Here is a 26,279-nt window from a genome sequence, read left to right on the forward strand (position 1 = left end):
GTCTTTGAGTGAAGTGTGGCAATAACTGAGACAAGATTAGAAGACACTTGGGGCTGTCAAAGGGCAATGCAGAGTAGGATTTGCCTGCTCGAATTGTGACTATTCATAGTGATGCATGAGTCAAAAAGAATCCAGAGCATGTTTCAGATCCTAGGATGAGGCTTAGTGTGTTGGCAGACAAAAAAGACAATATCTCCTTAATTTTGAATTGATGTGTCAAAATCAGACCCCAAGATGTCATACTTTACTGTCACTTTTGAGAGGAGAACCACATTTCATTCTACCAGAGTGGAGTTGGTAATCTGCAGGTGGCATGATTTTGGAGGATTTAAAGTAGAATGAGATCTCTTACCTTGTTACATTACCACCCTTTCCACATTCCCAGTGATAGTGCGTATATGTTGGGGTGGGAGGGAGTGGGGGGAGGGCAGTGCAAATACATGTTCAGGAGAAAGTAAATTTGATTTGGATCAATGGAGAAGGGGAGGGGAACTCGGATGTTTTTAAATGCAATTTGCTGTTTGCTTTTTCTGTTGCAGGTGAAGTGGAAAGGGAAGGATTTGTTTGACTTAGTATGCAGGACGCTAGGACTCCGGGAAACCTGGTTCTTTGGACTTCAGTACACAATCAAGGATACTGTGGCATGGCTCAAAATGGACAAGAAGGTTGGAAAATAGTTTTCCACTGAAGGGTTACATGTTTTGGGGAGAAAAGATATACTTCCTCCATGTTGTGTATGCATGAAAGTGCATTAGTAAGAAGTCTGAGAGGGCAATGAGAGCAGAAATCTGTTTGGCTTGATGTATAGAGACAGCAGCCAAAAAAACCTAAATACAATATACCTGTTCTCACCAACACTTCTTGTGCTGGAAGGCTTTTTACATTATCCCTGAACCATGCACGGCCTTGGACTATGCATGCAAGATCCCTTCTACCCTATTAAAGTGGTGCTTGAATGGTTTCATCTCGGGGGTCCATGGCTCTCCTTGATTGTTATATAAATTTGATCTAATAGTCTTTTTAAAAAGCTTTCCATGGGCGTATAAAGGACAGACACTAGAGACTGCAGTTTGTTTAAATTATTTTGGTCATACTGGGCAGATAGTGGAAAAGGGAAGGTTACCTATACCTTCTTTCTGCTACCTGTTTTCTAGTGGTAGAGAATTTGTAAAAAGCTAAGAAGCTAAGAAAATAGTAAGCGTATAAAGCAGAGAAATTAAGGAAAGGAACATATCCCAACAGTGGACCTTTAGGCTCTCAAATGTTCTCCTCAGAGAAGTGATGATGGATGTCTTATTCTAAAAGGAAAAAAACAGTAGAAAACCCACAATAACAACTAAGTTTGTATAGTCTCGCCTGGGGGATTTGAATATTTCTTCTCCTTTGGGTTTGTTTTTTTTTTTTTTTTTTTTTGTCTTGAGCATTATTGAAGCTAGATATGGTTGTGCTGCTTTTTCCAAACCAAGGATTCAATCCAGTGTTCTGCAGACCAAAATTAGGTAGTGAGGAGCAATTGTAATGTTTGGGGAGAGGAAGTGGCCCTCTAATTTTGCTAGTTGTCAATGCAGCTGGAAACTGCAAATTTTGAAGAGTAACTTAAGAGTTTTCAAGGAGGTCAATACATTGGAGAAAAAAAATTATAACCCTCTGCATCAGGGAAATAAATACCACCCTGCTACTGTGATGCATGTCTTTCTGCCTTTTCTTTGTTTCCTTAAATATCTGAAAGTAGCAAACTTCTCACAGACTTATGGGGCAGTACCTCCTGGTCTTTCTAGAGTTGTTCACACCATAGAGGGGAATAGGAGAGGAGTGAGGGGAGGTAGAAATTTACAGTATCCAAGTCTTCGCTTTAAGAGATTGTGGCTTGGGGCTTGACTAAGTAACCAAACAGTGCATAATTCTACAGGTCCTTGATCATGATGTTCCGACAGAAGAGCCAGTCACTTTTCACTTCCTAGCCAAATTTTACCCTGAGAATGCTGAGGAGGAGCTGGTTCAGGAGATCACACAACACTTGTTCTTTCTGCAGGTAGGTACCTCATTGGTCAGCCCTTGGGAAGAAAACAATGGTGGTGAACCAGAAAATTTTCAGTATGTTTGACTGCACCTAGATCTGGCAGCTCAGTTCTAAACCCAGTAATTTCAATAGTCAGGATGATGTGAAAATAAAAACATTTATGTAAATGAAGCACTGTTCAACATAGTCTGTGAAATCATGGCATCTTTTCCTTGGAGTTAACATGTGACTAGCAGTATTAATAGGTCAGCTCCAAAGGGCTGCATCTGTGAGAAATGGACACCTTTATGAACCCGGCCCTGAAAGACTGGACTCCACACAGCTGCATAAAGGGTGAATCATTTGATCAGAAGGTACAGACTCTGTGTGTGCATGTACTCTGTTTTTGTTACATATGACAAGAACCTTTTCCTAAAGAAAAGCAGAACATGTCCAGCACTTGCTGTGTTCAGGGTATACTGCTAAACTAATTTCATCACCACATAGTCTCCGAATAATTGGAACAGATGAAGATCCCCAAAGCACAGCTGGGTCAGAAGCCAGGCGTTCTCTACCCTGCTGACTGCTAAGGCCTATTCTGCGCTGCAGCATTTTGCCAAGAGAACTCCACTTGTGCCAAGAGCACTCCCAAAAGCTTTTGCCTGGTGGCAAAGCCCTCCTTTCTGCTGGAGTTAAATTCCTTCTGCTATGAATGTCTAAGGTAGATATTTTTGTGCTGTCTAACTGCCCAAGTTCCTTCAGTAGCTGGTGCTTCTGGTTGCTGCTACAGCATGGTACACTCAAGGCATGTGTATGCAGATGTGGATATGCAGCTGGGCAATAGTGGTTACTGTCTGCTGCTAGAAGTTCTAGTGGCAGGTCATCATAGACAAGTCCTAACTGTTGTCACAGTTAACCCAACTGTAGATTACCATCTATGTACATTTGCCTATATATGATGTTAATAGATTCTTCAGCTTTATTACTTTCTAGAGAAAGTATACAATACTACTGTGGGAAGGCAGGAACAGCACTATACTTCTGATAATGGAGGTACTTTAATCAAAAGTCCTATTTTTCAGGCAAGTTTGACTTTTTGAAATAGCTACCTCTTGTGCTGCAGCATTCCTGATTATCAGCCCTTAAGAGAACTTGTGCGTGGGGGGTGGTGGAAAATAACTAGGAAAGTGTCAGGTTATCACATGGATACAGTAGGATTTCTGGGTTCTGATTATGGATTTCTGAGCTTCAGGAGCCTTCATGTTGGATCTGCTGGTGTCTCAAATTAATAGGTAGTCAAATATTTTGATCTTTTACCCCAGAATTAAGGCAAGACAGGTCAGGGAACACTTTTGCAAATGTAATCTTTACTCTCTCTTTGCAGTTTTTTGTTCTGTAAAATAGGTTGAAAACTCCTTCATCGGGTTGTTCTGAGGCTTAGTTAAATATTCATAATTTACTCTATTTCCCAGCATAAAGGTATTGCATCAGGACAAAGTATTGTTAATTTTTAGGCCTATTTTGTAAAAATATGCCTCATTGGTTATTTTTAAATGTCAAGCTTGTCATGGGCTTAGTCCTTGATGAGAAAAATTGCCTTTGACATGTTTGAAGCTGTCTGGTTTAGAAATAACAAAGTTAGAGTAGTTGAAAACTTCATTGTGTAAGTACAATGTGGGACTTTCCACTGGGATTTTTAATAACACATTGGGAAGATGGTGCTCTAACTGTTTACTTCAGACAGGGTTGTGCATTAGTCCAGCTTATTTACCAGCTTATATTAATTCAGGAAAGTATCCTTAGTGATGGAATAGTAAAGCATTTTGAAGATGCAAAACATACTGCAAGTGCAAAGTGATGTTACTGTACCTTTGTGACAGTCAATTTAAACCTCACATGGAAATGAAATGCATTTGTTATATTCAGAAAATCAGGCATTTAAAATAAAAAGTCAAATATGGCAAGTTTAATTTTTAAATGCATATAAGTCAGGAAGTAATAGTTCTCAGGGCCTGTAACTTTTGTCCCTCTTGGAAATGTATGCAAGTGTTGTACGTGCCATTAAAACATTTTCTCTGGAGGTTACTTGTAGCTTTCATTGTGGTCAGTGGGATTTGAGTGTATTTATTATCTGACCTGATTGGGTGCAGAGTCAGTACAATTTGTCCTGTATGTAATGCGTGTAATGAAGTTCAGCTATAGTTTCTGTACAACCACATAATGTTATGGTATGTGTCGACGAGAGGGTGGAAAGCAAGAGAGAAAAAGTGAGAGAGATGAATTTTATATCTTAACTTGGGCTGTAACAGGGTTTTTCCTCCTTTTGAAGATGCAGAGAAATCTTGTGTCTAATGTTGGGGTACAGTGTTTTACATATGCAAAGTAAGTTTTGAATCCTTCTGAAACAATTGGCCTATGAGCACCTGAGTCGTTTGTCTCCAGAACACCAGTCTGCATTGGTCAGAACTGTGCCTTGTGTCAGGAAAATTGGTTAGTTGGTTTGTTGGCAGCTCTAGTTGAAACAGACTAGAGCCATCTGCTGTGACAGTCACCCCTTGCACAGCTCCACTAACTCAGCATTATGTCATCTTCTTTTTGCTTTGTTTAGGTAAAGAAGCAGATTTTAGATGAGAAGATCTACTGTCCACCTGAGGCATCTGTTCTTCTGGCCTCCTATGCTGTCCAAGCCAAGGTAGGCACAGAGGAATGATGGGAATTTTTGGTCAGGTCACTGGTGTCACAGGGACTTAGTTTTTTCCTCATGCCTCTTGAGGTGCCAGCTGTGTAGGGATACTTTAGTTTGCAGGGGACATAGTAGTGCTTTAGGTGCTTGTAGACTTAAGTGAATGACAGAAACTGCTCCAGTATTGTTGCCTTCAGTCCATAGGATAGATCCTGTACTCCCATGTCTGTACTCTTTCAGTGCCCATTCTAACTGGTGTTGTGATTGATGATAAGTCTCTATGCCTCACCTCTCTTTTTGTCAGGAGCACTTTCAAGCCTATCACTGCTCTTGCTCTTCTTCACCTGTTTCTGTTATCTGACTGGACACAGCAAAGCCAGGTTACCTTGGAATTAAGTAATCCTTCTACTGATGTTATAGAAGACCTGATGTCTTTCTGGTGTTACTATTTTAGCTTCAGAGCTACAGTCTAATTATGTTAGTATTAGAGGTGCACCTCTATATGGGTCCATATTGTATCGGCACCAATAAAAGGAAAATTGACGTTATCGGGACTCGGCTTTTTTTGGCTGTTGTGGCTGCTAATGTTGCCGATAAATGCCATGTGCATGCATGCAGCCACAGCATGCATGTGGCCAGTCTGGCAGCGTGGAGAGCAGCATCCAGCTCATAAATCTGTTGGAGGGGAGGGAAGGGGCATGGGGCAGGGAGCAGATCAAGACTCCCATGGTGAGAGAGGGAGTGGGGCAGGGCAGGGCTCAAAACTGAGCTGCAAGTGACTCATCCAGGGGACAGGGTGAGGGGGGTGGTGGCTCCTTCCACTGTGCATACCTCCAGTGGAGGCATGGTGGGGGGGCAGCGTGTGCTCCTCAGATCTGCATGGGACGAGGGTGGGATGCCACTGGGGGCTGCACTCTGGATGAGCAGTAGTGGCACTGGGAACGGGGCTATGGTGGGGGGGGGGGGGTGACTACAGCCACCCCAGAATTCTCCATAGTACTTCCAAACCCCCCCCCCCCCCCAATGCAGCTGCAGCCACCCCAAGCACAGCCCCAGCACAACCCTCTGCTGGAAAGAGCCCAGTGCTGCTCCAGCCTGCCCTCTCCCCATACACAGATCTGGGGGGCACATACCCCCCCATGGTTCCCCTGGGGGTGCATCCCACTATGCCCCCTGGATGAGCTGCTCGTGCTGCCCAGCCAGACTCTGCCCTTGCCCCTGCCCTACTCCCTCCCTTACCATGGGGGCCTCAATCTGTCCCTTCCCTCCAGCAGACTTCCCAGCTGGATGCTGCTCTCCAAGCTGCCAGGCTGCATATTGGCAATAGGATTGGAATTGGCCAATATAGCTCATTAATAATCAGCCTTCAGTATCAGCCCAAAAAATCTTTGCTGGTGCACCCCTAGTCAGTATTACTGTAATCTGACTGGGGAGAAGTACATAGTTTCAGTGAAGTGTTTTCTCTCCTTTCTCCCATTGTCTTAAGCATTTGATTGTGAGTGCTTTTGCCACATGTGACTTACCTTGGTGTCAGCAACCATGGGTCAAATTCTGTGTCTTCATCCCAAACCTGAGCTAATAATACTTGTGCCCAAGATCTATGTGAAACTAACTAGAAGGGAAGGGAATATGTCATAAATGTTAGATCAGCCACATTCTTTGTTGCAACTGCCAGGCTGCAGTCATAGCTACAGCTTTTATGTGCCTTTTATCTAAAAGTTTTAGCCATTGGAGCTGTGCAGTGTCTGCCTATGTCCTTGGCTTGCTGTCTCCAGGAACTTGTAGAATACTGTTACTGATCAGCATTTGTGATCTGCTTGCATACAGAGCAGCACTGGGGTTTTGTTAGCTCATGGTAGTTCTTTTGCTTTGCAGTCCTGGAACGGAGGTTGTTTACCCTTTTAGAGGTGATGGTCTCATCCTTCTGTCGTCTTTACCTGTCTGGCTCTCTTTCTCATAACCCTTTATTCAGGCAAAAAACAGTGTTGGTTTTATTACCTCTATGTGGTAGAGCAACATTTGAAACAAGCTCTTATTGACGAATGGTGGGACTTACTAAAAGTGTCAGGGTGTTTTTGACAGCTAAAATATTGTGGCTATTTCTAACAGAACGTTATCCTTTTATTTAGAGCACTTATCAGCCAGAGAAAATGTCTGTTTGCAAAGGAGTGATGCAGTGAGCATTTGCTCAGCATCCTTATGTTTGAGTGTATGAGCAAACATTTATTTCATTTTCTCTCTGTTCACGTGGTAAGGAGAATATACACAGAGCAACTTATTCAGTCATCAAAATTAATAAACTGAGTAAATACTGTGCAATGGTAATTCATGGCCACTGAAGCTACCCTTCACACATTTGGTAACAGCCTGCAGGTAGGCAAGATACTACTGTGCTGCCAGTGTTCCTTTTCTCCCGCCCCAGCGACTCGTGCAGTTCATCTGCTGGCTGCATACTCAGTCACAGGCTATCAACTTTCTTCATGCTTAGCTTCTTGTAGGGAGAAGCATGGTTTACTAACCCATTACTTGTGATTTTTTCCCCAAGCAGGTCAAAGTGGGTAGGAAAAATTACCCCCTTGAATTTTTTTGCATCCTGCTTGCATCTCCATCATCTGTCTGCCTGCTTTCCTAGGGGCTTTCTTCCTACCACCAGAACTCATTCTGCCCCTACTGGCTAAGCAGAGGCTCAGAATTGCACTTGACCTATCCTCAGCTGAAGGAAGCAGGGCTGATTCTGGAGAGGTATATTCTGATCAGAGTTGGATAAGAAGAGAGAGAAATCCCAACAGCTGGCTTCCATCTTGCCACTAGAAGCCACCATCTTCCTGTTTATCCAGGGGAGGTCACCCAAGGGTGTTTTTCTCTAATGATTAACTGTGTTTGTTGTTAGAAGTGTAATAGTATCATAGTGCTTAGGGTCAGAAGGGACCTAAACAGATCATCAGGTTCAACCCCCCTGTCCTGGGCAGGAACGGGTGCTGGGGTCATATCACCCCAGCCAAATATCTGTCCAGCCTTCTCTTGAAGACCCCCAAGGTAGGAGAGAGTACAACCTCACTTGGGAGCCCATTCCAGAGCCTGGCCGTCCTAACTGTAAAGTAATCACTGTAGTGATGCATACAAACACAGTGACAGTTGATTTAACAAGCTGATTGACAGGTGTATTCCTTTGTATTGCTTTTTATGCACCTACTTGTAAGTACAGACTGACCATTAAAGAATATATTATACAAGAATTACATCTTTTTTTCTTTATCTTTTTTTTTACCTACAATGTTGCATTCAGAACATCTGCCCCAATTTCAAATGTTGGATCAGTTTTTGGTTTTAATTGCTTAATAATAGAAGTACAGAATTTACTCAAATCTACTAAAGTATATATCTCTTTGACGTATATTTTACTATAAAATCCAGTAGCTTGGTTTTACTATCTTAAATGTGAATAGTTTTGATTCAGAGCCTATTCAGTACCTCAGGTCTTTGCAGGTGCTGGGATCCTAGATGTGACTTTTTTTTCCCTTGTTGGTTTATCTTTTTCCCCAAGATAAAGCAACATGTTGCATTATATTTAAAATATCAATGTGTATGAATTAATACAGTATAGCATAAGCCAGATGTCTGAGTGATATAAAAGCAGTCTTGAAGTATAAACACAAATATTAATCATTGAGCTCAATTAACAAGAACCAAATTTCCATGACAGTTTTTGAGTTATAATTTAATTGAAAGTTTTTATTTTTAAATATGTTTATCCAGTCACTTGAACTAGCATAGCTTGCAATACTTAGGCTGTTCGTTGATTTTTCACTTTTGAATAATTAATGTTCACTCCCAGCCTTTCTCTTTGTCCAAACATTCCTTTGGGATGTGACGGTGTTCTTGACCATGCTAAAAGCACATAATCCATACTTAGTCTTGGATCTCCATGGTAGATCACAACCCAGAATAATCGTATTAATCCTATTTATTGCTTTTTTTTCATCCAGAAATAATTTATTTTCAGTCTGTCCAAGGTTATTGGAGCCGTTTCTTTTCCCAGCTCCTGCATTTTTATTGCTGATTTCCATTTTTATGTGGGTTCAGTAGATCTACTCATGCAGGTTGTTTTTTAAGAAGCATCTGCAGCTACAACTGAGTGGTGAGCTGGCCAGCACCTCCCAGGATCCAACCTATGGCATTTCTGTTTGCACTAATTTAAGTCTGAGTCAGTTGTTGATTGTTGCCTGCTTCCTTTGCATCTGTGTTGGCTCCAAATCAATATTTCCACTTTAATCCCCACTTGTCTTGTTCGAGATGTTGCTGTTGAGAGGATGTATGTATGGATTGTTGATGCGGAACTCTGGTGTTAGTACATGTCATCGCAGCTCTGGCATTAAAGAGAGACTGATTTGCAATGTCACCTGACTTCCTGTGCTTAACTCCGTTTCATTATTTATCTGTCTTGTAAAAATTGCCACTGTTCGTTCTTTTCAAGCTCAGTTTGTTGGGGATTGCAGAGAGAAGATGGACATTAATGACTGAGTTAGAGTGTCCTGTTTTTATACTTGGCCACTGCCGTGTTGGGAGTCCTGAACTGAGAGATGAATGAAAATCAAAGTAAATTGTGCATATAAATCATCATCTCCTCTTTCAGTAGCTTGTTTGTTTCAGGCACTATGACTTGGTCATTATATGTACCAGGGTATTATGTGGGAAAGATCTTAATTTTCACATGCACTGCAGGGGCACCCAGCATTTGAATCTTTATTAAATGCTTTTATTTCTAAAGCAATCATTTTGTCCATTCATTTTATGGGAAGCTTGGAAGATATATAGTCTCCATGAACATTGATAATTATTGGGTACGCATATCAAATCAGAATGGTATTTTGCGACCAATTGAGCAAGAGAACTTCTGGCAGTGGAACAAACTCCTGTCTATGAGGATGGGATCCAAATCTATTTTAAAATGTTCTTGGTGTCCTAATTAATACGTTTTTAATGTTGAGTACAGACTGGTAGGGTACTGTCATCCAGCTGCATCAGAAAAGTTGCTGGTGCTGGTCAGTTCTTAATGGGTAGACACAATTGATCAATGCAGTTGCTCTCCCCACCCCATCTTGTTGGAAGCTTTAATTGAACGTCTGCAAAGGGAAAGCTTCCATCTTTCTGTTAGAAGGGGTACTGTTAATGGGAGTGGTAGATGGAGGGAAGCTGGTTCTACTACATCTGCACCCTACTTATTGCATGCATAAAAACAAATAAGTAGGTCTCCAGAGCCAGGTGCTCAGGGTTAAACAACACTAAAATTATAAAATTGTGGTACTAAACCTTACTGGCCATCCTTTATTCTCTACTTTTACATAGTTATTTGAAGAGGTGTGGGTAGGTGGCAGCTGTCTCAAGTGATTCAGAAGGGATTTCTTTGTACTGTGTAGCTTGTATTGACACCATCTTTCTCATCATGTGATATCTGTGGGGTTTTTTTTAGTATGGAGATTATGATCCCAGTGTTCATAAGCGGGGCTTCTTGGCACAAGAGGAGCTGCTTCCAAAACGGGTAAGCTGCTCAATCAAGTAGAAGACCATGTTCACAGTTGAGTTTCTGGGACTTAATGGCATGTTATATAAAATAACCTTTGTGCAGAAGGTAGACATAATTTTGTCTGCAAAATTCACAAAGGTAGACCACTTTGCCTTTATGAGAGTTGCTTTATCAAGGGAAATGATACAAAAGGGTTAATTGAATGGGGGCAGTTTAATTTGAATCTAGAATTTTTTTCATGAAAACATAGCAAATGTTTTCTGCTCACTGGATCTTACAGCTGCATTCTGCAGGCATTTTGTAGCGGTTTGAGATATGCTTAGGAAGGTTAGCTGAATGCTGGTTAATTAAAAGAGCAGAGGGCTGAGCATAGCTTATTCATGAGGCAGAAGGAAAGGCATCTGAATTGGAGATCAGACATGAGGATTGGGATGATGTATGTGAAAGGGGAAGAAGGGTCAATTTTTGAATTTTAAAGCTCAGTATATCCGGTTCTGGGTAGTGAGAGTGCCAGAAGTGTGGCAATATGAACCAAAATTTCTCTGCTTTTTTTTTTTTCCCCCCCTCAGGTAATAAACCTTTACCAGATGACTCCAGAGATGTGGGAGGAAAGAATAACAGCATGGTATGCAGAGCATCGAGGCAGAGCAAGGTGAGCATCTGCTGGCATGACCTGTGGATTGATGTAAACTCCCTAGCCCAGCATCAGGCCATGCAGAGTGAAATATAGTCTCCTTGAGCCTTCACAAGCTATTCATGAGTTTTGCTAACAAAGACCTTCTAGCAGAGTCTAGATAGGTGACCCAAGTTACCATAGTTATGCTGTCTGAGTGGGAACAGTGAACCTACAGCATTATTCACACCTATTGGAATAGAAGTCAGTTCCAAAATTGCAATCATATTGGGGTGGCTGAATCTTTTTAGCTACACAGGTGAGGTTTAAAATAGAGCAACGCCCTTGTGGGGTAAGAGCCTTCTGCCTTTATAGTACCCCTGCTGCCCAGTTGTTTCACACTGATGGAATTCCAGATGGAGACATTGGAATGTTACTATGGTGAGACCAGCTGGTGAAGAGACCTGGAAGCATTTCTTCTGGATAGCCATTGAGATGCAAGATATGTTTATTGAGTAGGAGAAAGCAATAGGAATCCTTGCTTGGGAAATCTTAGGAATCTAGCAATTCCTTAATACTTCAGATTAATCTGGTGAATTGCTGCCTAGGGTAGTAATCTTCTTCTCCTTCAGACTGAGCACAAAGGAAGATGCATCTGAATATAGGACTGCAAAAATTGAGTATATTTCCATTAATGTTGAAGGACCTGGAATGGATACGAGGCAAAGCTTGAAGCATTGTGTTACTGTGCAGGCATTAGGATGCAGGCAGGCTGCAGAGTGGGATTTGCTGTGGATCTTCATTGATCCTGCTGGTAAAGACAGACTTGACCTGTGCAGTGGAGCCAGACCATGCTCCGGTGCATTGTGTAATATGAGGCTAAGAGAAGGCACCACCTCCTCCTCCATTCTTCCTCAACATCTGTATCTTTGATCCTTTTTTATCTGACAAGAGATGAAGCTGAAATGGAATATTTGAAGATAGCTCAGGACTTGGAGATGTATGGAGTGAACTACTTTGCAATAAAGGTGAGTCTGGGACAGGGTGGAGTTTCTTTAGTTTCACATGTCTCCCATGTAAAGGGGTGGTTCTTCCATTATAGGCTCACCTTCAAACTGACTTTGAGATTGCTGGCTGGAATTTTTGTGCGCTGTGCTAGTTACTTTTCTGTAGCCAGGAGAGCTAGTGGAAGGCTGATTACTGAATTTTCCCAAGAGAATGAGCAAGTCACCACCACCATACACTCTACCTGCCTGGGGCTTGGGAAGCTCAAGTCCCTGTAGGATGCATGGCAGTTATCGCTGCTCAGGGCTGGATGATGCTAGTAGAATGTAACTGTTTGTGTCAAATTTTTCTTAAGTGAATAAAAAGATGTGCTCTGCTCTGTTTTTCCCTCCTTCAGAATAAGAAGGGCACTGAACTGTTACTTGGTGTTGATGCCCTGGGGCTTCACATTTATGACCCAGAAAACAGACTGACCCCCAAAATCTCTTTTCCATGGAATGAGATCCGGAACATCTCTTACAGTGATAAAGAGGTAGGACATGTCTGCCCTTATCTTTAATACAAATCCCAATCAGAGTATGGCAGCAAATAAATGTGACTTCTTTTATCTCCAGTTTTGCTTGCACTTGCTATGACTAGTACAGCCAAGGCTGTTTCAGCCTTTCCAGTAGAACCCTTAATTCCAAGGCTTTTAGAAGTTTTCTGAAAGCAGGCATGCAAGAGCTCAGCCAGAAGCTATTTTTATTTGTTATTTTTAGAGCATTTACAAAACCTCTGCTTAGCCATTTCATAAAGAACATTTCCCTTGGTGTGCTCAGCCCAGCTGTCTGAAAGTTCAGAAGGTGAGAATCCTGTCTTACTGCAAATGTAGCCTTGTATTGTGAAGTATAATTAAATATCTTCCTAGCAAGAACAGTTTTGGATCCCCTTTGCCTCATTATAGTGTTCTGAGCTTCCGAACTTTCAAACTGCCTGGCTTGACACAATGATTGGAATTTTTTTTCTAGGAGGGTAAAGTAGTTTAGTTCCAATGCGTACAGAAGATTTTTGATTAAGCCCTCAATGTAAATACAAATCTGTTGCCTGAATTGTTGGACATCAAACACTGTTTGGAATAAAATTGACTATGGAAAGTAAAACTGACTAATTTGTTTTCCAATTTGAAGGAATTGTACAAAAGAAATGGGGTACATTTGTGGTGGGAAACATTAGCTTTTTTCTTTTTAATTTAAACGTAATATCAGTGGGAACTAAAGATTTCTCATTCCATGTTTTGTTACATCTTGGGTGATTACTTAGCCCATGGTGTGTGTGTGTGTGTGTGGGGGGGGGGGGGGAGGGTGTTGAACTTAAAATTAAAAATTTCTGTAACATAAAGAAACACCCCAAGCACAACAGTTCTTCATTTTCAAAGGCTCTTTGCAGACCTCCCCAGGTCAGAGAAGTGAAAGCTTTCTGACCATGCATTCCTCCAAAGAATCTGAGACCTGAAATCTCTGTTGCTAGGCCTTGACATAAGACTGTAATAGATCTTTCCTTGGGGAAAGGAGCTGTCATCTTCTATCATGTCAATAATCCTTGTAATAAGATGACCACAAGTAGACCTGACATGATAGTAAGCAGGCTTAATAGCTGTGTATGACAGCTACATCAACACAACAGAGATGTTTAATATGTTGTAACAAAGATCAACTGGTTGTGGAGAGTTGGTGTTTCTCTTCTCCCCCTCCCCTTGTTGCTAGCAGTGAATATCATGGGTTTTGCTCGAGTTAAAATCCAAAGACATTCAGGCACGTCTGCCTATGTGAAAGATTTAAAGATTGACTCTTAAACTGACAAAACAAAGACACTGAGATGAGTTCTGCTGAATTTGTTTTCTGATAATACAATATATTGACAAATAGACCTCGTTTAATGGATATAGACTCTATTCAACAGGGTTATCAGTTCAGCCAGCTTTTTTTTTTTCGCGATGTGTCGGAGTGATGGAATATATTTCTGGCCTCCAAAAATTCAGTGTTATTGAGCATTGGAGTTTCAGGAGCCCGTAGTCCCCTCTCTGCTATGCTGCTGAGGGCCATCTTGTTAGAATCCTATCCCTGGTACTGCCATCAGCATGATATCCACTTTAACCTGGAGGGAGATCATCATAGCTGGAAAGGGTTTGAATGATATAAGCACCCAGAAGGGGGTAAAACCATTTAGGATGGCATAAGAGAGTTTAAATACAAGTAAGAGGACAGTTATAACATCTAAAACTGAGAACAGTCTTCTAAGGGAAGTAGTGACACCTTTTTATGTAAGACTGAACTAGCCTGAGTCTTGGAAAACCAAATATAAGCAACAATCTTGTACTGGTCATCAGGCCTGAAGATGGGTGGGTAGAAAATTACTGTACCCATTTCTACTTTCCTTATTTAACCCCTGTTCCATTAGGCTGTTCAGACAGGTTCCTCCAGTATTTCTTTTCTGACGGGCCACAGTTTTCTCTTATGTTCTCACTCCTCCTTATTTTGATGGACAGAAGTATTTTGTCTTTGACTGGAAGGATGGAGCTGTCCCTCAGAAGCCCAGTGCTTCTGTTGGGGATGGTCAGCAGAAGAAAGGCATTGCCTGTCTCCAGAAAACATTTTTTTTTGCTACTGCAGCCAGAGGAAACATTGCTTGTGTGTGTGGCACAGAGCTTTCCTGACCAGGGGAACAATACTCCCTTGATTGCTTTTGATCCTAGTTAGCCCGTTTGGCAGCCAGCCCTGGGAGACAGCTCTCGGCCTTGTTTATCTGGCACTCCGCTGACCTGTTGTTAGCCAGCGCTCTATGTAATTCTCATTGTGGCCTCTTTTTTTTTTTTCTTAATACTAGGCTTTGCTTGATACTTTCTTTTTTTTTTCCCTTCTCTCTTCAGTTTACGATTAAGCCATTGGACAAAAAGATTGATGTCTTTAAGTTCAATTCATCAAAACTGCGTGTGAACAAGCTGGTGAGTAAGTTCACAGACAGTGATTTTTATTATCTGCAACTGATTTCCTGGGGAAGCTCCACTAGCAGAGTAAGACGACACTTTTGGGGTTCCTCTTTTTCAAATCGGGCCATAGTTCGAGGCAGCAAACTGGACTGCTGCACTCTAGGTTAAATCCAGTGTGGTATATGCAATTAAGTTGTAGCCTGCTTATAAGAAGAGGGCTTGCTTCTTCATGTAAATTCACCCCACTTCCATTGTTCTTCTTTTGGTTGCATCTGCCCAGTACTGTGGCAGAACTTGGTAGGTAAAACATTTTTTTTGTCTCCTAAAATCCTGTGTACCTCTCTGACCACCTTTTTGCTTCTCTGCTGAAATATTTCTCCTTGATCTGGGGTGATAGCAATTGTTGCTAGGCAAATGTTAACTAATTGGTTGGTCCACACTGGGCCTCTTTCAGGAGGCAAGCCTTGAGTCGGGATAAGTGGTTGCCCAAAGAGAGAGGTAGGTGACCTTGGCTCAGTTCTATTCATTATTTATAGCTTTTTTTTTTTTTTTTTTTTTACCTCATTGAAAACATTAAACACCCATCATAATTCAGTTGGGAAACCTCATAGTAAGATAGGGCCAGATTTACAAAATTGACTCCATCCACACAGCTCCCATTCAGGCATTAAAAAATGGCCTTATTTTCAGTGCTGCTCTCCATTCTTTGGGAACAGTGAGAGCTTCTGGGTGCTGATTTGCTTTTTGAAAATTTAACCCAGAAGCTATAATAACCACTGTGAAGCTGGTGAATACAATTAATGATGTTGTAAGCCAGGTTGTTCAACTGGTGGCCTGCAGGCCATGAGGGATTAATTTGCAGCCCCCAGGTTCCCACCCAGCTGCTCTTCCCCCAACAGCTCCAGCTGTAGTATCAACCAGGGTCTCCAGGCTCCCTCTCCCTCCTCGGCTTACAGTTATTGTCCCTGCCACAGGGAGCAGAGTAGTGTGACATGGTACAGCCTATAGGGCTGGGGGAACCTGGAATTGGGGGAGCCTATGTGGCATGGTGTGGCAGGGGAGGTGAGGATGAGGTTGGGGGCCCCCTTAGTATGCAGCATTCGTCTGCTTTGAAATTGAATGGCTCAGCTGTAAGCATTCTGCTGCTGCATGCAGGTGGATCTTGAACCCAAAAAGGCAGCAGTGTCCACTGAGTAAAGAACCAGAGTGAAATGTATAAGACTTATTTTACTGTTTGAATTACAAAAGCTCTGTGGTCATGAGGGACCTAGATCCAGAACAAAAATATTCTTTGTGCCCCTAAAGAGTTTACAGTCCAAGTTCTATTCCTTGGCAACTCATTCCACCTTCTTGTGTCTTGATCTTCCTTATCTTTGAAATGGGGATAATAATTTTGTAGGCCTGTGCAGATTTCATGCTTGAAAATGCTTTATAAGAGCTGGCTACTACAGCTCTACTTTAGGTGCCAGAAGTAAAAGCCACACCTTATGAGTATATGGTAATTTCCTTCCACTCCTCTTTTTTCTTTTTGACTGGGACAGATTCTTCAGCTGTGTATTGGAAATCATGACTTATTCATGAGAAGAAGAAAGGCAGACTCATTGGAAGTCCAGCAGATGAAAGCACAGGCCAGGGAAGAGAAAGCCAGGAAGCAGGTGAGATGCCTTACAATCCAGCCATCCCTTGAGCCAAAATTAGAAGTATAAACTTAGCAGGGAGAAGCAGATTGCAGGACATAAACAGCCAGCAGCAGGTTGAACTATCCAGGTTTAGGCTACACTTAATTTCTTGTTAAGTAGCCTGCTCTCTCACTACCAGTCATTCTGTATTTTGTTACATGAGTTGATGGCAGAATGGCTGCCGACTTGGCAGCCTACACGCTCAGGAATATAATAGGGAAGGGATAACCTGTGTGTACTGTAAATATGCGTTTATCCGCCCCTGATAATCCTGCTTCTGGGCTCTTTTGCTGGAAGGTTTAATGTCTTGGGGAAGTTGATCGTAATTAAGGCAGGGCCTGTGAGGGGAAGCTGTGCTTTGCCTTTGCTCTGTGCTCTCATTTTCTAATTAGATGGTGATGGAATGCACACCGACATTTTGGGGTGTGCAGCTTGCATGCTAATTTAGTCCTGGCCTCCTTTTATCCACTGCAGGTCAGCCTAAGCAGCAGGAACAGCACATCGCAGGCAGCAGCATGTAGCCAATGAGCATATATCAGCAAATTGGATTGTATGAATCATTGTTTTCTGCTCGTAGACCTTTTCTACTCATTGAAACCCACACAGCTAATCTTAGTGCTACTGCTTAGAATATAAATTTTCATTTCTGGGTAAGCCACTAGATAGCAGCAGCAACAGCTAAAGCAACCAGCTACACCAAGAGACGTCTAAGCTCAAAAGAGTATTAGATTAATGTACTTCACTTGGATCTGAGCATGTTCATTGAGGGTCACCACACAGTATTGTGGGGCTAGAACTGAGTGCTTTGACCAGCTTAGTGGTATGCTGTAGATGGCCTTAGAGAAGACTTGTGTCCAGATCTCTTGTCTGAATGGAGGAGAGCTGAGTGGGTGGGCTCCAGGGTATTGTGCATGTCTTCATCTTTTGAGAGGAAAAGCAACTTGCATCCAACAACCACCTCTTTGGCCATAAGAAACTGGCTTGAGCAGAATTAAAGGAGCCCCCTGCAGTTGTTCTTGGCATGGAGGATGAAGAGGGAACCTGGAACTTTCAGCATATGAGGGGAGTAGGTATTTGGAATTTAATGAGTTCCTTTTGGAAAGTGGAGGACCTCTCAATAAATTCAACAAAAGCTTGAGATCCTGTTGGCAACCTGGCGGGGGCCTGTAGTCTTGGGGGAAGCTACATGGGGTTGTGGCTACCTGGCACTGGATATGGGGCAACTAAACATTTATTGTAGACAATGAAAGGGACAGTGTTTTTGTAGGGCTGTGGAAAAGTATACACTGCACAAGAAATGCCATGGATCCTGTGGTGATGTGCTGCCCTGTCTTGATTTAATCCCCATGTTCCACCTCAGTCCTCAAGCTCTGGAATTGTTAACTAGCTCTGGGCAGCTCTGTAACATCAGGGGCCTATGAGTGCCTATGATACAGCTTGTGATAAGTCATAAATGATGAGGAGCATCTTTAACAGACAGAAGCAGCAGTCCTGTTGCAATGAATAGCATGCTTTCAGAGCACAGCCTGTGGCCGAGGACCAGGAAAGTGTCTTGCCACGCTTTTTTCCTTTTATTAAACTCTGCATGTCCTATGAATAATGCAGCGATCCTTGAATGTAATCTAGACGTTTATAATGGATCTATTGCTGTGGTATGTGGCTAACAGAAACTGGCATACTAACTGCCTTTGTGGGTCCCCTTCACCACTTGGCCTGAGTTTGCATAGTATGCTGCTGCTGTTTTAAACAGCCAGTATCAGAGAACTGCCTTTTCACTCCACACTCTTCTGGGTTTCAGGTGCAGGACATTCTGGTAGGTTTTGTTGCACTGGAGAGAGTATCGTGGCTTTTTGTTGACAGCATTAGAGGTAGCAGCTTGCCTTGTATAGGAGTTGGAATGTGGGACATTGTACTCCTTTCTGGCTTCCACGGTGAATGAATGCAAAGGGGAAGGAACTGTTAGTGCGCTAGGCTAGATCTGTTGTGCTGGTCTGAAAATAACTGCATATTCTTTCATATTCAGGATTACTCAGTCCTGCATTCTAACCACTGAGCAGTCCTTCCTTCCTGTCCTGTGAGATGGCTCTATACTTAAGTGATGCATCAAACTTTTGTTACTCTGATATATGTGGCTTTTCCCTTCTCTGACCCTTGTCCGTAGATGGAACGACAGCGTCTGGCCCGGGAGAAGCAGATGAGGGAAGAGGCAGAGCGAACAAGGGATGAGTTAGAGAGGAGGCTTTTGCAGCTAAAAGAAGAGGCCACAATGGCCAATGAGGCTCTGGTAAGTCTGTGGGGAACCTTTCCCAGGCACTGCAGCCATTCTTGATCTCTGCTGCTGAAATGTTCTAGGGGACATGCAGTAAGCACCTTGAGGTTGTGATCAAAGTGGATAGTGATCAGGGGGGCAGATAGGCTGGTCAGATGGGTATGAAGTAAGAGCTCTGGAGGAGGGTTGATTCCTGCTGTATCAGGATCTCCAAGGAAGTTTGATTAGAGATATAGATGCTAATATTTTTTGGGTTTTGGGAGCTAGTATGCAAAGGCCAGGGCACTGCAGACTACTGTGTAAGTGGGGAGTTCAGTTTAACTCTGACTCAAATGTAATTGGTGGGGGAGGCAGCTCAGTTTCTGCAACTGGATCTTATGTACATTGTGGTGGAGGTCCTGTACATACTGACAGAGATGTGCATTACTTCTCAGATGAGATCTGAAGAGACAGCGGATTTGCTGGCTGAAAAAGCCCAGATCACAGAAGAGGAGGCCAAGCTCCTGGCTCAGAAAGCAGCTGAGGCAGAACAGGAGATGCAGCGAATCAAAGCCACAGCCATCCGGACAGAAGAGGAGAAACGCTTGATGGAACAGAAGGTGCTGGAAGCAGAGATGTTGGCCCTGAAAATGGCAGAAGAATCAGAGAGAAGGTCAGAAGGAAGAACCCTGCACCTGCTTTGGTGCTTCGTTTTCCAAGTCTCTCAGTGAGCTAGCCAAGACAGTTTACTCAGATATCACCACTGCATAGACCTTCCAGATGGTTGACTGTGAGCCCCTGGCATCCCCTGCGCATGCAATGGCTTATGGCCCCAGCTGGTTCCTCCCTTTATGGAACTGCTTGCCATGATTAGCTAGTCACTGCATGGTAAACTGATGCTACTATACGTAGAGAGAGATGCAGATAGAGATATTACAGAGATAGAGTATAGCTATCCCTGTATTTTTTTTTTTTCTCTTTCTGGTGCTTGCTGCTTCCCTGTGTTCTTATTGGGAGGAAAGAAATACTATGCAGAGTGACTAGAAAATGGGTCCTCAACTAATAGCTTTGGGAATGGGTGGAGTATTTTGTACCTGGAAGACATTGTTCCTTCTAAACTGTGCAAGTCTCTTTCCCCGAATCATCTTGGAGCAAACACTACATAAACATCAACAACTGTTGGCTTGTGCTCTCTGGCAACCCTACAACTCCTTGACAAACGCCCTCTATAGTTTCCAAATCTTTAATTAACAATATTTAATTTTGCTTTTAGCTACCAAATTCAATTCCTTATTCTTCATCTGGCCTCTGTATGTTGCACTCCCAGACTTCTTATTGTCCTGACAAGTCACAGAGCTTCTGTTGCATGTTAGGCTTTAAAGGACAACAAAAAGTTCTTCTATAGGTACATAAGGAGCAAGAAAAAAAATCAAGCACCACTGTGGGACCCCTACAGAATGAGGGGGCAGCCCGCAGTTGATCCCCATGAAAAGGTAGAGCTCCTAACTGCTTGCTTCACATCGGTGTTCCTGAAATCAGACAGGAGCTGTTCACCTCTCCAGAGGCCCAGGGAATATGGGGAAGACAACAACCCACATAAAATCAGTTCTCAACAGGTGAGGGTACTCTTAGATCATCTGGATGTATTCAAGTCTTCTGGGCCAGATGACCTGCATCCAAGAGTCATGAAAGAACTGGCTGAGCTCATAGCAGAGCCTCTGGCAAAGCTGTTCAAAGAGTTGTGGAACTCGGGAGTGGTCCCAAATGACTGAAAGAAAGCTAACGTGATACCCATCCTTAAAAAAGGAAAAAAGGATGATCCTGCAAACTACAGACTGGGCAGTCTAACCTTGGTCCTGGGAGCAATCTTTGAAAAAATTGTCCAAGGAGGCCATCAACCACAAGCTTGTAATTGGTGGGGTGTTAAGAAGCAACAAGCAGGGATTTGTCAAGGGCAGGTCATGCCTAACAAACCTGGTGTCCTTTTATGACTAGCTAACTAATTAGCGGGACAAAGGGCATGAGGGTGACATCATTTACCTAGACTTCAGCAAGGCCTTTGATGCCATTTCCCATGAGATCCTGTCAATTAAGCTGGAGGGTACTGCCCTAAACCAGTCTACAGTGAGGTGGGTTGGCAACTGACTCAGAGGTTGATCCCAGAGAGTTGTAATTGATGGGATGGCTTCATCCTGGAGGGCCATCTCCAGTGGTGTTCCCCAGGGATCAGTGCTTGGGCCCGTGCTCTTCAACATCTTTATCAATGCCTTGGATGAAGGGGTAGAAAGCTCGGTGGTTAAGTTTGCGGACTACACCAAGCTGTGGGGAAATGTGGACACATCCGAGTAAGGATCCAAGATGACCTTGACAGATTGGTCCTATGGGCTGAACGCAGTCAGATGAGGTTCAGTAGAGACAAGTGCCGGCTTCTTCATCCAGGTAGGAGGAACCTTCACCATATCTATATGATGGATAGTGGTCCTCTGTCTGGCACTATATCTGAGAGGGACCTTGGGGTGACAGTTGAGCAGAAGATGAATATGAGCCAACCGTGTGATGAAGTTGCCAGCAGGGCAAATAGGACTCTGGTGTGTATCAGCTGATGTGGTGCGAACAGATTCAGAGAAGTGCTTCTCCCCCTCTATTTGGTGAGGCCACAGCTGGAGTACTGTGTCCAGTTCTGTGCACCACACTTTAGGAAGGATGTTGATAAACTTCAGAGGTTGTAGAGAAGGGCCACTCGGATGATCAGGGGCCTGGAGGATGGGCCCTTTGAAGAGATTCCAGGTACTGGAGCAAGAGAAGACTGAGGTGACTTGATAGCTGCCCACAAGTATGTCAAGGATGAACACCAAGATCTAGGGGAGCAGCTCTTCAATAGAGCACTTCCAGGGAGGACAAGGACCAACAGGCACAAACTAATTGAGGGAAGATTTAAGTTAGACGTTAGGAAAACCTTCTTTTCCGTAAGGGTGTCTAGAATCTGGAACACACTCCCAGCAGAGGTGGTGTAGTCTCCATCCTTGGAGTGTTCAAGAGGAGGCTGGACAGGCACCTCATTGAGCATGTTTGAGCGCAATAACCCCCTATCCATGGCAGGGAACCAGGCTTGATGATCTTACAGGTCCCTTCTACTCCTGTGATTCTGCCCTTGGTGCCAGAGTTTGTCATGCATTAAATTTCATGTTTCTAGCTTTAAGATGCTAGAGTTCCTGTTGTACAGTGCATTCATTAGTGGGTGGATTAAAAATAGCAGCTTCCTTGCTATAGGAATGCAATAGGTTTCAGATTTCACTTGCTCAGGAACTGTCCCTAATCCTTTCTCTACCTTGATCTTCCTGTAAACTTTGATTCAGCAAAGTAGGCTTTCATCTCTCCAACCTCTCCTCCCGATCTTTCCCTTTGCTTTCCACCCAGGGCATATCCTCAGGAGCTGTGAGCATCCAGGGGAAATGCTATAGTAAAACCCCAGGGCTCTGAGATTAGTGTGAAGGGCCATATACTTGAGTATTTTCTGTATAGAGTACATTTAATTCTTGCAGCTCTTAGTAGATGGTTAATATTCAGAAGACAAGCAGGAGCTTCAGTCTGCTCTCCTTCAATTTTTGATTGTTCATTGTTGTTCCCAAGTTGCTCTTTCTACTCTAACCAGCTTGACCTGCTCCTTCAAGTGTTAGTCTCTTTGCAAAGGTTGGCATAATGCCTATATACGCACTTCCTGATTTTAACCTTGCCATCTCTGGAATCTTTACCTGGGGTATCTGGCTATAAACTGATATAAAAGACCCTAGTAGATCATCTAGTTGGTCTCTCATGTACAGTAGCCAGCGCAGGTTTGTTTCTGTCATGTTTTGTTCAGTCTGGTTCGAAAGTTTCAAGTGCTCTAGTTCCCACCATTTTCCTTGTACAGTCTATTCCATAATTTGACAAGTCTCATTGCCAGAGAAATATCAATTCTCCCTACATCTAGACTTTGTGCTTCATTGCCTTTCTTCCAGCTTTTAACGTGCTCTATTCTTCCCTGCTCAACTTTGATCTGGTATTTGTCATTATTGCTGCTCCTGTATCTAGGGCAAAGGAGGCTGATCAGCTAAAACAGGACCTTCAGGAAGCCCGTGAGTCAGAGCGGAGAGCAAAGCAAAAACTCTTGGAGATCACCAGCAAGTCATCCTACACAGTAAGTGATCTATATTATAGTTCTATTGCTCCCTTCCCCTGCTGCTACATGAGAGGGCACAAAGGTCCCTTTGTGGAGTGACATGAGTCGGGTTATTCGGTTGCGCAGGAATGGTAATTGCCAGCAATTTCCTGTGCTGGCCGACAGAATCCTGGGCTCCTTTGCTAGCAGAGAGGAGATGGCTTCATTTTGCCTCCTACTTACCCTGTTTCATAATCAAAGAACAAGGAAGTTCCCCAGTTAAAGTAAAGGCAGCAGGCTTTAAGCTAATGAAAAGCGGTGCTTTGCTAGCCTGTAGTGCTCGCTGACATAAGGTAGTATTTGTGGCTGAGGGCTTAGTAGCAGCATTCAGAATAGGATTAAAATACTTATTCATATAAGAACATCCTTCATTTCGTTAGATAGGATAAAAATTGCTCAAAACCTGTAAACTCATGCTTCAGGGCATAAACCAACTGCTGACTACCTGGGTTCAGGAAGTAACTTCCTTTGGGGAGGGATGATTATGTAATTGCCCAGGAAGAGGTTTTCACACCTTCCATTGAAACATCCTGTGTTGGTGGCTCTGGGAGACTGAATTCTAGACCAAATGACCACTACTCTGATTTGATCTGGCAATTCCCTTTTTCCTGTTTTTCCTTTATAATGCAATAAATCACATTAGGAACTGCTTTGCTATCAAATATTTTCAGCCTCAGCAGCTTACACTTTCTGGGCTTCCCATACTGATGTTTGTCTTGGAGGGGGATGGGTTGTCTTCCTGAATAAACTCGCGGGTTGCATCCAAAAGAGAATAGTTATTAACCCTTTCCCCATTGCAGGTTTTTTTCAAACCTCCCTCCCTTCGCATAAGTGTTCAAACAGGTAGTAGAAAGAGTTTGAGGTACATCACTTTTCATCCAGGTTCTCCAAAGCTTCCTGAAAATGTTCAGAAGCTTTTAAGAAACTGCAGAGATGAAATAAGTCAGACACTTCCAGCCTGAGGGCCCCAAGTTGAACGCTCACTGCCTCTGTGCTTTATAAGCTGCCTTTTGGAATGCTCCTAGCTTTACTACCCCATGGATCAACAGGCTGCTGAAGGTCCACTAGCTCTCTAATGATGGCTTTATTGTACCCAAAGGGTGGCAGATCCTTGCTTGAAAGCCTAAGGGCCATATCAGTCAAGCGAAGAGTTTTATATCTCTAGGCTCCCTTAGGCTGGTGGGTCCATCCTTCGTTAAACCCACAGGAAAGTGACTAGCAAGCTTTCTTCTCCTGCCCCATCCTCTGTCTTGCTCTGTGCTAATCAGTAGCCAGCATTGATATATTCTTGCCTCTAGAACTGAAATATGATTAAAGGGAATATTGCAGGACAGAATCAAGATGGGTTCCACCCCTCCAGCCGTATCGATCCTGGAGGTATTCCATGTAGAACTTCTGCTTCTGCCATACATTTTGTTGCACCCTCTCCTTTTAAAGGGATGTGAGCTCTTCACAGCAAAGCTCCCAGTACGGGGAAGAAAAAAGGTGTCTTTCTCTCCTTTTTTTTTTTTTTTTTCTACTACTAGTTACATTTTTAGCTGCCCCCTGTAGGTTGCCACTCGGATTAACTCGATAAGTACCTATACATCACATGTGCTCAAAGGTTGCTATTTACCGTGATGGCAAATGTCAGTAGTATGCAAGTGTGGCCACTGTAGTTGCATAAGTAGAGCACTGCTTAGTGTGCTGCATATTTCTGAAGTGCTCTTCTCCTCATCTGTTGTTATGCCTGTCTTTTTTTCTTCCCATGTGGTTTGTCTTGCTCTGCTCTGTGTTAGGGGGCAGTCAAGTGAAAATACTGAAATCCAGTACTTGCACAGTGTTTGAGAGGTGGCTTATAGGTAAGCATCCCTTCCCTGCTAGCACGCAGAGGGACCATGAACAATTGGAGAAGGTGAATAAGAATGTAGTGACGTAGAGGAGATGGGTTTCTAAAGCTACTGCATCTTCATGTTAGGAGGCTTATGCCCCTTAGGTAAATATCAGCTCTGCCTAATATACTGTATGGTATCTGGACCTCTCCCTGCCTTTACTAGGCTATAACTCCTAAATATGTGCTTTCCTGTTTTGTCCCTGTAGTTAGGTTATATGGTCTCTCAGCAATTGGAGCGAGTGGGATCCTTTTACTAGGCTGCCAAGGGAGGAAAGTGAGAGAGACATGGAAGAGCAGAAGTAGCTAAAGCTGCCAAAAGGACAAGTGATCATTAATAGTTTTGTGACGTTCCCATCTCTGACTGGCTGTTGATGTTCTTTACAGAGCTTTCTAAAGTGTCCTTGCAGCTCTTGGAGTCCATGGCCAGCTGGCTTTTTTTTTTTTATTACTAGCCATTGGCATATGCAGCACAAAGGGAATATGAATTTAAGTCTCTGGCCAGCAGGGATACAATTGCTTTGTGCCATTCTTTATTGATGCAGTTGGCAGTGTCTGGCTCCAGAGCGAGTCTCATCCAATTCCCATTTGCTGGCAGAGTGCAAGAGGAGTAAAAGGAGGGGAAGAATTCTCATCACTCTCAGGAGGACTTGGCAGACCCTTCACAGATGTCCTCTTTCTTTCCATACCAGTCTCTTTATCCCTGGTCTTCAGCAGCTGCCTCCACCCCAACTCCCTGCCTGGTTATTTTTCCTAAACCCATAGGGAAGAACATGATGATGATAGTGACAAAAAATTGGAATGATGATTTAGAGAACAGAGCTCCTGAAGCTCCTCTTAAAGGGTGCCTGTATATAAGTGCGGAGGCTGCTTCGATGCGCTGTAATTACAGCATGTCAGAGCAGACTCAATTTAATAGAGTCTGCTGGAATGTGGTAATTGCTGTACTCCAGCAACCTCCTGTGTCTCGTGTATCAGCGTCCTCGCACTTGAAAATGGCGGCAGATTGCTTGAAATAAAGCTTGTTGAATAAGCTTTAGTTCAAGCTGCCATTTTTAAGCATAGGGACACTGATACATGAGTCACTGCAACACTTTTTAATTAAAGCAGCTGGTAGCTGCTCTAGTTGAAGTGCTGCCCTCCCCCACCCCCAGATCATGTGTAAAAGTGCCCAAAGTCTGTAAACATTTGAAATCTTGTAAATTCTCTAGAATGATTTAAGGCCAGAAGGATGCAGCACACGGGCTGGGGGACTTCGCACTGGGTAAAATTGTTAAAGCGTCTTAGTGATTTAAGGTGGGTTTTTTTGTTTGTTTGTTCGTTTGTTATTTTGTCCCTACTTTACCTCCACACTGTGGATTTTAAACTGGGCCCGTGGATGTCCCTGTTCATGGTCCCAAAGCAATATTGACTTTGCTGTTTGAGCAGTGCAGCCATGAAATAAGCTGTGCCCTGAAGAAAAGCAGGAGGGGGAACTAGTGCATATACTGTGTGC

At 43.2% G+C, this 26,279-nt stretch overlaps 1 protein-coding gene across 5 annotated transcripts in view; it reads left to right on the forward strand.

The window, feature by feature from the left end:
• The window catches only part of NF2 (NF2, moesin-ezrin-radixin like (MERLIN) tumor suppressor), a 76,317-nt gene that overhangs the window by 23,020 nt on the left and 27,018 nt on the right, over window positions 1-26,279 (forward strand). For all 5 annotated transcript variants that reach the window (XM_019493670.2, XM_006265829.4, XM_014593609.3 and 2 more), the window contains exons 2-13: window positions 540-665; window positions 1,910-2,032; window positions 4,608-4,691; window positions 10,153-10,221; window positions 10,776-10,858; window positions 11,772-11,847; window positions 12,222-12,356; window positions 14,730-14,804; window positions 16,331-16,444; window positions 18,630-18,752; window positions 19,172-19,389; window positions 22,788-22,893. In XM_019493670.2, the coding sequence (XP_019349215.1) occupies window positions 540-665; window positions 1,910-2,032; window positions 4,608-4,691; window positions 10,153-10,221; window positions 10,776-10,858; window positions 11,772-11,847; window positions 12,222-12,356; window positions 14,730-14,804; window positions 16,331-16,444; window positions 18,630-18,752; window positions 19,172-19,389; window positions 22,788-22,893 (1,332 nt within the window). The remainder of the gene's footprint in view (window positions 1-539; window positions 666-1,909; window positions 2,033-4,607; window positions 4,692-10,152; window positions 10,222-10,775; window positions 10,859-11,771; window positions 11,848-12,221; window positions 12,357-14,729; window positions 14,805-16,330; window positions 16,445-18,629; window positions 18,753-19,171; window positions 19,390-22,787; window positions 22,894-26,279) is intronic.

Source organism: Alligator mississippiensis, chromosome 10 (genome assembly GCF_030867095.1).
Source record: "Alligator mississippiensis isolate rAllMis1 chromosome 10, rAllMis1, whole genome shotgun sequence".
In the NCBI taxonomy this organism is placed as follows: Eukaryota; Metazoa; Chordata; order Crocodylia; family Alligatoridae; genus Alligator; species Alligator mississippiensis.